The 16,407-nt window shown below is 36.8% G+C and overlaps 1 protein-coding gene and 1 long non-coding RNA gene across 9 annotated transcripts in view; one reads left to right on the plus strand and one right to left on the minus strand.

Annotated features, from left to right (window-relative positions):
• eRF1 (eukaryotic release factor 1) overlaps window positions 1-15,494 on the minus strand; it is a 55,716-nt gene extending 40,222 nt beyond the window's left edge. For 2 of the 8 annotated variants that reach the window (XM_067787620.1, XM_067787628.1), the window contains exons 1-2: window positions 15,354-15,494; window positions 13,172-13,598 (exon numbers count right to left, since the gene is read on the minus strand). In XM_067787620.1, coding sequence (XP_067643721.1) covers window positions 13,172-13,257 — 86 coding nt within the window. In that variant the 5' untranslated portion in view covers window positions 13,258-13,598; window positions 15,354-15,494. Of the gene's footprint in view, window positions 1-13,171; window positions 13,599-14,016; window positions 14,139-14,158; window positions 14,302-14,377; window positions 14,549-14,756; window positions 14,897-15,353 lie in introns of those variants that run through there. The other 6 variants (XM_067787622.1, XM_067787627.1, XM_067787621.1 and 3 more) reach the window with 6 other exon arrangements.
• On the plus strand, window positions 4,993-5,615 carry LOC137254547 (uncharacterized). Its single transcript, XR_010954024.1, has 3 exons — window positions 4,993-5,081; window positions 5,140-5,331; window positions 5,403-5,615. It is a non-coding gene; the product is annotated as an uncharacterized lncRNA (long non-coding RNA).
• Window positions 15,495-16,407: the final 913 nt, after the last annotated feature.

Below are 16,407 nucleotides of genomic sequence, written 5' to 3' on the forward strand. Positions count from 1 at the left end.
ACCGTAAATTTTTTGTCCGCCATGTCTTCTTTCCAATCTGCAATTACCATATTCAACGCTGTTTCACAAGAATGGCTCTTCCTGAATCCCGATTGTTCTGAGATAATCACATTGTGCTTCTCTAAGTATGCCACAAGTTGATCCTTCACCACTGTCTCCATAATTTTTTCATCTGTAGGTAACGTGTTAATTGGACGTAGTTCCTCAGGTTTCATTGTATTTTTTACTTTTTCAACAGGTATTATTGTTGAAATTTTCCAGTAACTAGGTACAATACCGCTGTTTAAGGATTCGTTAATTATGTCTTTGTAGAAATTAGCAGTATATGTCATGGCATCTTTAACGACACCCTCCGATAAAAGCTTGTCGCCGCCATATTTGTTTTTAAGTGATTTTGTGATAATAATAATATCGTCCACTACAATGTCAGTAAATTTAAATGTTTCAAATGGATTACTATGATTTGCGCTTATTTCATCCCCATTTACAATTTCTTCGATGCTATCATTAATTTCAACAATACTTTGTATAAAAAAGTTATTTAGGGCATTAGCTATATCATATTCATTTTCCAGGCATTCACCGTTAATTACAATTTTAGTGATATGTTTTTTAACATCATTAAGCTCGACGAGGTCTTTTAGACACTTCCACATACGTTTCATATCGCCATTGTTATGATTTACTCTATCTTCCATGTATTTCTTTTTTTTATAAATTATGGTTCTTTTATATATTTTCTTAATGACGTTATATTCGTCCCAAAATCCAGTATTTCGAGCAGTTTTATAAGATTCTATTTTTCTTTTATGCAGGTTTGTTAATTCTCGGTCGTACCACTTATTTCTTATCTGTATTTGGGTCCTCTTTATATAAGTCAGTGCTTGCATAGCCACAGTTACAACTTCGTTTAGGGCTTTAGTTTTAGTTTCTACTCCGGAAATTGACATAAAGCTGAAATCGCATGTTCGTAGCAAAGTTAAAAGATTTTCAGCACTATAGTACTCCCAACATGTAACAGTAGCATACCTTCTCATTTTACAAAGCTTTGTTGTTGGCACTTCGAAGTGGATTGTCTCATGATCAGAAATGCGATGTTCACCTATATTTACTGCTTTAACTTTATCATTGTTACTGAATAGCAAATCAATTCTTGTAGACGAGTACTCTGTTATCCTTGTGTCGAAGTTTATCCTTTGTATCATTGCCATTTGTGCAAATAAACTTGTTAGCTGGTTTGAGTATGTTGACGATACATTTACATTGATATTAAAATCTCCAATTATTAAATTATTATCCGCCTCCTTGAGATGTTCAGTGATGATTTCATTTAGATAAGTAATAAAGGTGGAGTCACTGCTACTTGGTGAGTGATATAGTACACCGATTTTCCATTTTAACGCGCATTTGTTTATTTTTACAATAATGCACCACACATTCATGTTGATAGCTTTATTATAAACTATGCTAAATTGTATATTTTCATTCACATACATGACAACACCGCCAGTGTGCCTACTTTGAGAGTCGCAACGAATGCATTTGTATGTCGGAATACTAAGTTCAGAATCCAAGATATGTTCTGTTGTACACGTTTCCGTACATAACACAATACTTGGTCTTCTTATTTCAATAAGACGTTCCAGCTCGATTTTATTAGCTATGATACTACTAATATTAAGATAAATGCATTCCAAGTTGTATATATTGCTATCTCGATTTAAATAATATTTTGACTTTTGCGCTGCTGTAAGGATTTTCTTTGGTTGCTAATAAACAACTTTCCTTTTCCTTGCATCTAGTTTTTGTTGGTATACGGGACAAGTTCTATCCAGAGTATCATGGTTTTCGTCAAGTCCTAGATTCAGCTCCTTGTTTGCTCGTATGCAGTTAATGCACTTGTTTACTGCATCCTTTATACATTGTGTATGTTTATGCTCACCCAAGCATTTTGTGCATACTTCCTTTTCCTTGCAGTCAGCCGCTTTGTGATTGAAGCCTTTGCATTTAAAACAACACAATACCTGCACTGCATCATATATTCGGCAACGTTCCCAACCTACATTAAGCCTCTCTCCAGCTAGTACATTTGTGAACGCTTCAACATTCATTTCTATCACAGCATTATAATAGTTTTTCGCGTTCTTTTTCACTTCATATTGCTTAACAATTTTGATGTCCGTTTCACTTAAACAAATGTTTTGTCGTTTAATTCTTTGCACCAGTTCCTCGTCGCTATATTTAAAATTTATACCAGTCACCATGACTGCTGGTTTCACTTTTTTGGGAATCTTAACCTCATAGTTATTTCCCAGATTGTTCTCAATGGCATTTTTTATTTTGTCACGCTCATGGTCATTTTCGCTTTCAACAATAACAACTCCGCTTTGCCTTGCTACTATATTAGTTATTTGCAGCCCTTTAGGATCAACTTTCGAGTTTAGGTCAGTTTTGGTTATTTCTATATTTTGCTTTTTATTCGGCTTGACAATTAGGGGATGATTCTTTCTAATGTCTGGTAACACTTCTTTTTTTTGTCCATCATTTTTTGTTATCGCTGCGTATGACACTTTGGCTTCAACACTATTAACATTTTTCTTTATTTCATTGCACATTTTTTTATTCTCTTTACTTATTTCTTCAATCATTTTCTTATTGTCATCCTTGTTTGTTTTCAACTCATCACAGACCTGCTCGCTGCTTCGCTTGAAGCCTTCAGCAATTTCCCGTATTTTGTTTACTTCTACAACACTCTTTTCGCATGATTCTTGCGCTTTTTGCATTGCCTTAATTCTGTCGCTAAATGCAACTTCCACTGCTTTTAAAACTTGCTTTATTTCTTTTTCATGTTTCTTGAGAGCATTATCAAATTCATTCCTGTACTCAGATAGTTGTTTGCCATTTTTGCTCACTACCATCTGCATGTCTTTTAGAATGTCATCTACGTTATGCACATAGTCAATTTGCTTTTTGTTCTGTTTTAATACTAATTTTTTTATCTCATTCCACATTTGTTTTTGATCTTTCGCTTCTAAAATTCTTTTGTTTACGTAGTTCTTTTTCGCTTTAATAACTTCCTTTTTGTAATTATTTCTTGAAGTTTTGTAATTTATCCAGCTATGGGTTGTACCTATTCTTTTAGTTTCTTGATACAGATCATATTTCATCTTTCTTAGACTCCGGAGATGGTTGTTGTATCAATCATTTATTTTTTTCCCGCATGGAATAACTTTCTTCTTCATAAACATCTTTATTGTATTTTCGAAGCTTTCGTCAAATACTTTAGCACCACTGTGCACATCATCACTTGACAAGGTTAGCTTTTGCCTGCCTAACTCGTGAGCAAATTTGGCTTTATCATATTTAAAATATATTATTTCTTCAAATGTTGTACTACGCTTAGTTTTCTTAAAGTTTATATGGAATTCAATGAGCTCGTGATCTGATATTTTTAGGTAACTATTAACCCTCACGTCTATTGCTTGAATGTTGCTAATTATATAGTCTATTAGAGTTTTCGAGTAACTGGTTACGCGGGTATGTTCTTTCACATGTTGCTTTAGACCATTGTCATTCAAAAAACTTTCAATATTTCTTTTATACGTTCCTCGCTTATTCCAGTCAATGTTAAAATATCCTGCTATCATTATATTGCCTGACCACTCCATTATTTCTTCAATTTTTTCATGAAAAATTTCACAGAATTCCTTTTCGGAGCTACTGGGTGATCTATACACAGCCACAATAATCAAGTCAATATTTCCACGCTTGCATCTACATGCTAACAGCCACATCTTTGATTGGATCGAGTGTTCTAGTACCTTTGTAACTTTCCAATTGCTTTTATAATATAATGTCACTCCTCCGGTATGTATGGAGTTAGATACACAACTTTCGCTTTTGTACCCCGGTAAATTTATTTCGTTTTCTTCGATACAAGTCGTCATATGTGTTTCAGTTAGAATAAGAAAATCCATTTCACTGCTGCCAATTAGAATTTCTATATGCTCGAGATTGTTCATAAGCCCTTGTATGTTTGTGCAAATTCCACTAACATTTGCTAATTGCTAATAACCTATTCTTTTCTTTTTTGCATCGACCTTATTCAAATAAACTGGACACAACTTACTGGTAGTTACATGACATTCGTCGAGTCCAAGCTTCAGCTTCTCATTTGTCCTTACACAGTTGATACATTTATTTACTTTTTCTTTATCACACTCATTTGTTTTATGTTTGCCAAGCATTTCAGGCACACTTCATCATATGGAGCCTTGTTGAATCCACGACATTTATAGCAACATATCACATCAATACCATCATATACATTACACCTATCCCATCCGACATTAATATTTTCATTAGTTAGGACCTTTGGAAACGATTCGACATCGGTCTCAATTATCGCATTGTAGTATTTATTATTACCTTTTTTTATTTCATACGTCGTTACGTACTTTAAGTGGCTTTTTTCGAATATGCCGTTTTGCATTCTTAATTTTTCAATTAGCTCTGTCTCCTCATGTTTAAAGTTCATACGTGAGATTACAAACCTGGGGTTTATTCTACTTGAAACTTTAACTTCATAATCATCACCGATATTTTTTTGTAGTGCACATTTAATTTTTTCCCGCGTTTCTCAGTGTTATCTTCGCTTTCTATAATTACAACGCCGTTTTGTTTATTTTCTATATTCGAAATCTTAAGTTGCTTTGGATCCACCTTTTTATTCAAATCTTCTTTTGTTTTATCACATTTTTGATTTGCCTTAGGCTTAAGAATTATTGGCATACTTTTTTTCATTTTAGGTAAAACCGGGTTTTTCAAACTACCTTTTAACACATCTGAAAAAGATTTCTGGCAACTTTGGTTGTTTACAATTTTCTTTACTTCACCACATATTTCTTTATTTTCTTTCTTACTGCTCTCTAACTCTTTGCCGATTTTTTCGCTTTGCAACTTAAAGCTTTCGGCCAGATCACGTAAGCTCATGTAATATATAAGTAAAAATCTACAGATCCGCAATAGAACCGCACTTTATATACAGCCCACCAATATTATTTATAGCTAGTGATGCACAAGTAGATAAACTACAGGTTATGCAATATAAAGCATCTTAGCAACATTATCTTATCTCAGCAGAAACGAAACATGGCTAGTTGCAGGCAACAACCAGTCAAGGAATACGACGGAGGCAGGATGGCATGTTGTGCTACATAAAGCATGCGAATTAAAACTTTCAATGAAACAAAACTCCAACTCTAACTCAGCCCTTTTGACTTTGCATTGTTATTTTATTACCCAAATACAGACATAAAGCGAGTGTAGCAGGTAAGGCGTGCATTAAAAATGTAAATGGAAAAGATACAAAATTTTAACTACAAAAATTCCGCTACTGCCAGCTGTCTCCAGTCGTAGCCAACAAACTCCAGTTTGAACCGATATAAACATGCATGATTGCTTTGGCATTGCAGTACTGTTGTAGGCAACGTTGGCAAGTAGTAATTCACAAAAATTTGGAAATATAAGGTGAGAAGAAGTAAACAAAAAAATACGTACATACGTACAGAAATGAATCACGTTCCTGAATTCTGTATTAGTACGTACCTACTTAACACGATGAAAAAAAAAAACAAAATTTAACATACGCCCAGTTTTGGACAAATAATTAGAACAAATCTATCCTTTCTGTTTTTAATGTGTAAGCATCTTTGCTCACGGAATGAGGGAATCCTGAACGTAAGACTCTTTCTCAATGTTTTATACTCAGCGTACTTTGCACAAGAGTATATTAACTTTGATTGGATAACCGTTGGTTGTACAGGTATAAAGGAATCGAAATAGATATAGACTTCCATATATCAAAATCAGCAGTATCGAAATACAATTTTATTTATATTTAACACTATAACTTGAGTAAATATTGAGACATCTTCACCAAATTTGGTACACGAGCTTAGCTGGACCCAGAATAGATTGGATTTGAAAATGAGCGAAATCGGATGTTAAACACGCCCAATTTTTATATACATATACTAGCAGACCAGGCAGACGTTGTTCTGCCCTAAATTTCGCCTATCTGCATACATTTTAATAAGCTTTTTCCATCTAACTCTGTCCAACCCCTCTACACTTTTTCCTAATCTTTTTATTCACTCCCCCCTAAGTCTTTTTCGCTTCATCTCCATCTTTGTCTCAGTCTCCTTCTCTCTTTTCTCTTCTCTTAAGTTTTTCTCCTTCCTCTTCATTTCTTTTTGCCAGTCCCAGAGGGTGGTATGTATTTTGTTCCACTCCTACTCCGAGTCGCAGTCTCAGTCCCAGTCCTAGTTCTAATCCCAGTCCCAGTCCGTCTCTGGTATACTTCCCAGAAAAAAGCATCGTAAATATTAATATAGGCAAATTTATATACGAAATTTCAGGCCTTTATTTCGGCTTCGCATGCATATTTATCAGTTTTGCCAGGTTGATGCGACTAAATCGAATATCACAATGAACTTTAGAGCTCTCAGCAACAGCTTTCATTTGATATCCATAATACACACACATTCTAGGGGTATCCGGGTCCATGTTTTGGCCTATATCTCGAGACCCTACTCACTCAGCGGTGTAAAACTTACTCTATATTACAGCGCATATCAACAGCATCAATTTCATACCCATAATATAAAAACACATTCTAGGTATATCCGAGTCCATGTTTTGGTCTATATCTCGAGACCGTAGTCATCCAGCGGTGTAAAACTTACTCTGTACTAAAGCATACATCAACAGCTTCAATTTGATATCCATAATGTAAAAACACATTCTAGGTGTATCCGGGTCCACGTTTTATGCTATATCTCGAGACCCTAGCCTCCCAGTTGTATGAAAATGGCCCTGTACTATAGCACTCATCAACAGTTTTCATTTGATATCCATATTGTATAAACACATTCTAGGGTACCCGGGTCCACGTTTTATGTTATATCTCGAGACCCTAGTCTCCCAGTTGTATGAAAATTGTCCTGTACTATAGCACTCATCAACAGTTTTCATTTGATACCCATATTGTATAAACACATTCTAGGGTACCCGGGTCTACGTTTTGGGCTATATCTCGAGACCCTAGCCTCCCAGTTGTATGAAAATTATCCTGTAATATAGCACTCATCAACAGCTTTCATTTGATATCCATATTGTATAAACACATTCTAGGGGTACCCTGGTCCACGTTTTGGCCTATATCTCGAGACCCTAGGCACCCAGGTGTTTGAAAATTATTCTGTACTATAGCACTCATCAACAGCTTTCATTTGATATCCATATTGTATAAACACATTCTAGGGGTACCTGGGTCCACGTTTTGATCTCAAGAGTCTATGCTCCTAGCGAAAAAAAGGTAGACGTTGGCCGATTCTCATACCTACCCAATATGCTCACAAAATTTGATGAGAATCGGTTCAGCCGTTTCGGAGGAGTTAAGCCTCTAACACCGTGACAGAAGAATTTTATATAGTTATGGAGTGACAATCAAAATGTACACTTCTTTTTATATATATATATAACTTTTTGGAAAACACAAAAACCTGATTATTTAGTAAATAATACACATTTGACACATTTGACATGTGAACTGATATTGACTCTTGATTAATATAATTATTATTAATCATAAATCATAAATCCAAAATCGTTAAACCTATCGTAACAAAATTCGGCAGAGGCTGCCTTTACTATAAGGAATACTTTGAAGAAAAATTAACGAAATTGGTTAAGGACCACGCCCACTTTTATATAAAAGATTAAGAAAGCAAGGTAAGGGAAAGTTTAAATATGCCTGTCATTACTGCGGAAAAATAGGTCACAAGGCCAAAGAATGTAGAGCGAAGGAAAACGAAGCAAAGGCTAAGGAGAATGGCTTGAAACGTAACGAATCAACAAGAACTGCAGAAGTCGCAATTCAGGTGAATGGAGAGCTCGAGCGATGGTGTCTAGATTCAGGTGCATCTTCGCATATGTGTGGCAGAAAGGAAAAATTTAGAGGACTTGAACCATCGGACATAAATGTTTTACAATTGGCTAACAACGAGTCAACGAAAATACATGGAATTGGTACTGTGAAACTCATCACCTCAGAAGGCATCGCAGCGCCAATTAAGTAAGTAAGTAAGCTCTACGTTCCTGACCTGCGATCAAATCTACTCTCAGTTTCGAAAATAACAGATCATGGTTTTAATGTAGAATTTACCGCAAAAGAGGCCATAGTCTTACAACCAGAAACAGGTAAAAAGTAATGATGGCTACTAGATTTAAAGATTTGTACTATGTTTCAGAGAAAACTGAAAAATGTAGTCTAGCACAAATAAGTTTGCAAGAATAGCATGAACGATTCGGCCACGTGAACGAGAAGGATCTAAAAGATGCAAAACGAAAAGACAAAGTTGTTGGAGCTGAAACAAATTTCAACGAACAATTACCTATTTGTGAAGTCTGTGTTAAGGGAAAAAAAACTCAGACACCATTCCCAAAATCGGCCACTAAAACGACTGATCTATTGGAGTTAGTTCACACTGACGTATGTGGACCAATGCGTACAAATTCCTTGGGGGGATCTCGATATTTTGTCACATTCATTGATGACAAATCAAGGTGGTGCGAAATATATTTCATCAGAAAGAAAGCGAAGTTATGACCAAATTTGCAGAATACAAACGCATGGTCGAAAAAAGGACTGGTAAGTTTATTAAATGTATCAGATCAGACAACGGAATGGAATACGTTAACAATGAAATACAGACATTTTTAAAGAAAGAGGGTATAAAATACGAACGGACAGTTGATTATACGCCGCAACAAAACGGCGTTGCAGAGCGCAAAAATAGGACATTGGTAGAAATGGCCAGATGCATGATGATTCAATCAGGGCTGCCCGCAGTTTTTTGGGCTGAAGCGGTTTTGACAGCAAATTATTTGCGAAATAGATGCCCATCTCGTAGTTTGGATGGTGAAATGCCATTTAAATTGTGGACTGGAAGATTGCCAAACGTAACTCACTTTCGGCAGTTTGGGTCAACGGCTTATGCCCTTTACAAAACTCATAAAAAGGGAAAGTTTAAAGCCAAATCCAAAAAATGTATTTTTATTGTATATTCAGAAGAAACTAAGGTTTACAGGCTTTGGGAGGCAAATACAAGAAATGTTTTACGAAGAAGAGATGTCACTTTTGGTAACAGTTTCGAGTTGAGCGGTTATGAAGAATTTATTCATTCATTCATTTATTAGGCATTTTCCTTATATCTATTTATGTACATATTAAAATAACATCGTAAAAGCAAACAATTTAATCTTATATATATGGGATATATGTACAAGTAGATATAGGAAAAGTTAAGACATTTTTATGCCAATTCAGCATAGTGACAAATGTCAATTATAGCAAATATAAAAAATACAGTATTGACGAAGAAAACTTCAAAAAAGATGTAGGTTTTGGTATTGATTTAAAAATTTTCAACAACAACAAACATATAAAAAGTAGCAGCGCTGAAGAAGACAACGAAGATCCTAAAGAAGATTTTAGCGATGAAGGAGAAGACGGGTATAATACCCCTTCTGAACTTGAAAATACTGAACGGTATGCTACTCCCATGATTTCGATGCGAGGACCAGGCAGGCCTAAGAAAGTTCTCACCGGAAGACGAGGAAGGCCACATAAATTGTACAACATGGTAAGTCAATCGAACAGAGAAGCATCAGATCCCCCGCTCCTGAGAAATGGTTTTGCTGCATCTGCCGGAAAAGAATCTTTTTAGCACGGTCATACTCTGTTTAGTGTGTCTCGTGCAAGGGATGGTTGCATCGGACAGGTTGTTCTGGGCTTGATCCCAAAACCCGACGTCCACGTAACTTTTATAAATCTTTTGTGGCTCATTGCTGTTCACGCCCAAGGGCGTCCCGTAGTCTACGCCGGGTACCCCAATGCTTGCCCAAGGACGCCCAGTCCCAGGGCCACAACAGCAATTGCGTCCTGGCCTTCCACAACCCAGGCGTAGTCACCCGTCACTTACCCCCAGAGTGGCGGTGTCTCCCCTTATGCACTTCAGAATTATGCAGTTAAACTGTAACGGACTAACTGGGAAGATTACGGAGACAGTCAATTTCATGAAGCGGCACAACATCCGCATTGCTGCGATTCAAGAGACTAAACTCACAGCAAGATCTGCATTGCAGACCTGCTCTGGGTATAATGTCCACAGGAAAGACCGCGAGAGCGGAAATGGAGGCGGCCTCGCGTTTATCATACACCACTCTGTGCAATATTATATATTTGATCCTGGCATCGACCGCAGGGACAGGACCCCGCGGGTAAGGGGGTAAGAATATACCCGCGGTAGGTATGCCTGTCGTAAGAGGCGACTAAAATACCAGATTCAAGGGGTGTGTAGCGCAACCCTTCAGGTTGCCAGCGCATATAGCTTCTCCAAACCTAATTGTCAACCTCACCTATCCGCGGCGAATCCTGTTTCACTAACAGACGAGGCTCTGGCGACCCCAAGCTCCTCATGGAACTTGGGGGAGGGGAGGGAGATGGCCTGAAGGTTTAATGTGGCCACATAAATCGTTCCCGAGATGGTCGGGCTAGCACCTTAATGGTGCTGTGTTACCGGAGCGTACCGGATCTGTATCCGGCAAAGGACCATCATATCGATAACACTCCCCAAAGCCTTCGGGGAGCAACCTTATCGCTACAACAACAACAACCGCAGGGACAGTGTCTTAGAACGTCAAGGCCTATGTGTCCGGTCAGGCGATGCAAACCTAGAAATCATCAACATAATTTTTACTTCAATTGTGTGCTTTATTTAGCAGCCAATTTATAAGTTTCAAAGAACTGTCGTAAGAAAAGCAAAAAATCAACTAAAAAATCGTTTCAGTAACGATTAGTGTTTGCATGAATTTAGATTATTTAATGCTTTTTGCTGATAGCTCTTTTTACGGATGTATTTTAATACGACGTACGACTCATTGGGGTATTAACGAAGCTGGGGTTTAAAAATATACTCTATAAAATAATAAAAGACTTTGTGAAAGGGAGTTTCTCTAATAAACAAAAATGGCCAAACAAAAGTAATCCTATCGACACTCGCGATTTAAGAGCCCAGTAAGAGAAATCTTCATGGAGTACGCGAAAACAGATTCTATGTACCGGAGCAATTCCGGATTTTTCCTGACCAAGGGCTGCCATTTGAGTGTGGAGAAACACTTGATACCCGCTCAGTTGGCGTCAGTTAATCGACCAAACGATTAGGAGAATAACTTATATGTAAAAAAAAACACTGTATCTACGCAGATACGGGATTTTAAAAAAGTATTCCCAACATTTTTTACAACTACTTCCTATTCAGGAGCAGTATATACAGTTTTGCGTATAAGGATAAAAGTTTTAACTTTTTTTGCATAAATCGAAAGATCACATTAAAATTAATCTATAGCATCCACTGGGTTCATAAGCGCAATACAAAGCTTTATAGGTTCAGAGCTTTCTCAACCCAATTGTCAACCTCACCTACACGAGTGGAGTCCTGTTGCAAATATGAATGTATCATACACACGAAGGTTTTGGGGAGTGTTATCGATGTTGATGGTCTTTTGCCGGATATAGATCCGGTACGTACCGGTAACAAAGCACCATTAAGGTACTAGCCCGACCATCTCGGGAATTTATATGACCACAATAAACCTTCTAGGCCATAACGCCCCAAACCCTAGTTCCATGAGAAACTGTATGTCACCAGAACCTCGCCTGCTACATATTTGTAATAGGATTCCCCTCGCGTAGGTAAGGTTGACAATTGGGTTGCGGAAGCTTTGAAGCTATAAATCTTTGTATTGCGCTTATCAACCCATTAAATCCCCTAGTACCTTAATGGTGCTTGTTACCGGAACGCGCCGGATCTATATCCCCTAACAACTAATCATCGAAAAAAAGTACTAACTTACTTTTTGTTTATTGTATACAACACGCCCGCTTTTTTGAAGCCAAATTTTCAAATTTAATAGGCAAGCATAGTAACTATGTCAAATTTGAATGTACAAACGTTAGAGTGATGCTATTGGGGAGAGATGTACCAAAGCGGTGTGTTTAACTATAATAATAAGCAGTAAAGCATGCGCGAAAGCAAACACCCACCGACCCAAAAATATAGAAGAACAGCCACCATGCTGTGCAACTAATATAAATAAAAGTGTGTGTGTGTTATTATAATGTACAAATAGAACATTTGAATAAATGAAATGAAAAGGGCGGCAATAAACAGCTACCAATACCAGTTGGGCTTATAAAGCATGTGATTTGGGGATATATAATAAAATTGACATTACTGAAAATTCAAACTCCCTCATATAATTTAAGCTCCGAACCTCGTTTACGTATCGACATTTTTGAGCAAACATTTTTAATTGCCGTTTTATCCAGCTAGTAAGTTACGCGTAGCACCACCACCGCGCTCAATGCCATTAACACTCAGATAAATTACGGATTTAATCAGGATAACCCCATCATAGGCCGGTGCTCGTGGCACTTGACCTGTCAAAAGCTTTTGACACAGGCAACCACGGTACGCTACTCCAAGACATAGAAGGCTCACACCTTCCCCATTGTCTAAAAATATGGTCCGCTAATTGTCTTAATGATCGGTTCAATTTAGGAACGAAATTTCTATACCCGGAAAAATTAAATAGGGGGTTCCACAGGGAGGTGTCCTATCCCCGCTTCTGTTTAATTTCTACATATCAAAACTCCCTTCCCCACCTGACGACTGCTCGATTATGGCTACAGGACCTGGCCCTTCTATTGATGAATTAGTTTCTAAAATAAACAGTTATCTCCCCAATCTTTCCGATATCTTCACCTCGCGCAACTTGCGTTATCACGGACAGAATTCACGGCCACCCTGTTTACGACGTGGAAGGAACAGATGTCGCAAATATTGGACGTACGCATCGATGGTGTCACACTACCGACTGTCAGTCACCCAAAGATCTTAAGGATAGCGTGACCTAGTCCTAAGTGATTATAGCTTTAAGAATAGTTAAAAAATAATACCGCCCCACAGCACATATTGAAAAATCACTAAATACACCAAATAGCTAATTTGATAATCCTATTAATCAAGCAGATGTTTCCACTCACCCGCGTGCCATTTCCAAACTCTTGATGAGTTTCTTAATTTTCCAGATTTCGACATTGCGATCAGCAGACGTTTCCTCTCCAGACATGATTGTTATTTTAGTGTTGACGGATTTGATGTTTCACGTTTCTCCTTCGACTGGATTCAGCTGCCGTTTGAAGTGAACCAGACTTTCAAGTGCTTTTTTTTACTGTTGATTTTTAATAGAAATTTGTGTGTCCCCGAAAAGATCACTTGAAAATGTGGCCTCGGCGTTTGGAATATATGTGCGTGCGTTTTCTTTGTACACTTCTCTCTATTGCTGTCTTTTCGGCTTGAAGGGGATTAAGAGGGTTGTTAATTTCAAAACCCTGCTTTAATTTGTTTTAGTTTTTTCTGCTCCTGCAATCTCGACGTGGTACTACTTTATAACCTGCCTTGGGTAGTACTCTGCAAAAATATATATATTTATTTACTTAAGTATGTGCATACAAATATTCAAAATTAAGATGCATATATTATAAAGCATGCACACAGACAATGGAAGATGACTTCTCTGATGAAAAATTATGTGACTTTTGTTATCATTTCAATCACAAAAATAGTTCAATTATTCACGCTTTTCCCAAGTTTTTTTGAGCATAGCTAAATTTTTCTTTCCTTTCGAATTTTATCAATCTTTTCTTCTTTTTTTTTTTAATAAAACTCTTTATGAATGCGTGCGAGCGAGAAAGAGTGAAGAACAAACGTCTGTAGCGCTATTTTTTTCGCAGAGCAGGAACGAAACAGAACAAGGTTGGGTTTTCTTTGCTTTTCTTCTTTGAAAAACAATTTTTCTTAAGATATTTATTTTGAATTGAATTTTCACCTTTCAAATATCATTTTCGATTCATTCTTTATTTTATTGCTTTTCATAACATTTAATGCAAAGAAATTACAAAATCGTATAATTTGGCGAGATCGTCACTTGCCCATGTCGTGGCAAATTTTTTGTCTATTCTGTTGCTTACACTTTTCCATTCGTTCCTCTCTGATTTCTTTCATTGTGTTTGACATTTACAAAAAAAAAAAAAAAAAAAAATTTGAGAAAATTGGTATTTCGCAAAATATCATAAGCTAATTCGGAATTAACTTTATACGTTGCAACTGTATTACACACAATCCGTTAAGCCAAAAACATCTTTATTCCTCGATAAGGTGCCACCAATACCAAATTCTGCGGTGTTTACCTTTTATGGCTGACGAACCAACCTTCACGTAAACATATTTTACTATACTCTTTACGGGACGCACGAATTCACTAGATAATTCTAATTCACTAAATAATCCTTTATACTGTTGCATGAAAACTTTCATCCGCGCAATAGACCGTCCTCACATGCAGGTTCGTAATCAAATGAACGATCATGATACTCGTACTCTTTTGTATGGCAGCAGAAAAGTACTGCTTTGCCGTTGACCTCGTATCGTACAATTATTCGTGCCTACCTAGTAGGCTATAAATATTTTTGGAATTTTAATTGTAATAACGTATTCAGGTTATGTACATTTATAGAAAAAGTACAGTTGTACTTTAGCCACACATTTTAGCATGCGAAGTATACATACATTGTGCTTACAAAATTCCGCATGAAATAACACTTAATTATCGCAAATGTCTCTTATTGGACACAACCGAATGAACTTTATTATAAGTTCGTCGTTCACAAAATTTCGTTCACTTTCGATCGTTCAGTACCATTTTGTGAATCCACTTACACACGTACAATTGCTACTAAAAAAAGGAAATTGCTTATACAAAACTTTTTGAAGCTAAAATAAAACTTAAAAAAGCTCACAAAAGCAACACTGCTTGTTTCAATTCCGCTATTTCCATTTTCTTTACCACATATCCAGCCTTCTCGCACAATGCATGCATACCAATTTGGAAATCGAAATTGTTGGACGAACACCAATTTTACTGCCTCATTGTTCGCAGAACAAACTATATGCTTGCATTTAACAATGCGAACACTGATGACGTATACTTTTTTTATTTGAAGGAGTACAGAGCCCAAGTAGTGGTGCCCCTTTTCGTGCACACACATCCACAATTTTGTAGCGCACGTACCCACACAAATGCACACAAGAAAAAGTACTGATTTTGTAATTCTACTGGCAATATACTTTTACCAAGGATTATTCCGGGGACTGCACTTTACTTACATGGCTTTTGGAATTTTTCTTTATGTTTTCGCACAAAATCTATTAAAAATAAACACTCGAAATGCATAAAATTGTCATGAATTGGAGTCGAGCAGCTGCGTGGACTTCAAGCCATGTGCAATTTTCGCAGGAGAAAGAGAAACACAGGGTTGTATTACTGTTGACATAGGAAAGTAACGTAGCGTAAATTTAAGGCGTATTTACATATTACAATATTTGTGGGATGAAAAGTAGAAATATTGTTGCATTATGCCCAAATTACATACAACGCTTGCCAGGTTGCCTGCTTTGACAACACCATAAGTTATAACCAATATACAAAAATTTGGGCCCCTTTGCTTCCATTTGAGGGCGCGATTTGATAAAGGCGGATTTCAACATTTTGTCACGTAAAAGTGAAAAACGTTGTAAGGTCTTCTATTGTTGGCTTATAGTGCTGTCAGATGCAGCTGAAATATGTGCATATGTTTCACTTCTATGTATTACCTCTACGAATGGTGTGTGTTCACTATTCACCAGAACAAAATTAAGGTATAGGTTATACACTATCGCCAACAGAGGTGTGTCTCTTCGGTACAACATGTTCTGTAGCTAGTTGCCGCTAGATGGGTCTCCTAAATGTTATCTTGTGAAGATAAACGTTTCTTTTTTTACCCGCAAACGTAGACGTATATACGTGTAAATAAAAACGGCCAATGTAGCGCTTTGTCGAATAACTTAAGGGCTAATTAAACTTCCGTAACCCTAACGCCATAGTCGTAACCATACCCATATCCATAACCATCTCCAATGTTATCGATTAATGGTGCCTTAAACTAAAAATCGTCAAAATTTCATAAAAATGAAGAAAACGCAAAAAATTACAAAAATACTCCACAAAAAAAAAAGGCCTTTAGTCATAACGTATCCAAAACAATTAATAAAATCTACAAAAAATTATTAAATTCACCAACTCAAATACATATTTTTAGGTTGTGAATATGGCGAGAAACCAAAAACCAATTGGTTGGCTATGGTATGGTTATGGCGTTAGCGTTCTGGTTTGGCAACATTA

Source organism: Eurosta solidaginis, chromosome 5, assembly GCF_040869045.1.
Source record: "Eurosta solidaginis isolate ZX-2024a chromosome 5, ASM4086904v1, whole genome shotgun sequence".
NCBI classification, from domain to species: Eukaryota; Metazoa; Arthropoda; class Insecta; order Diptera; family Tephritidae; genus Eurosta; species Eurosta solidaginis.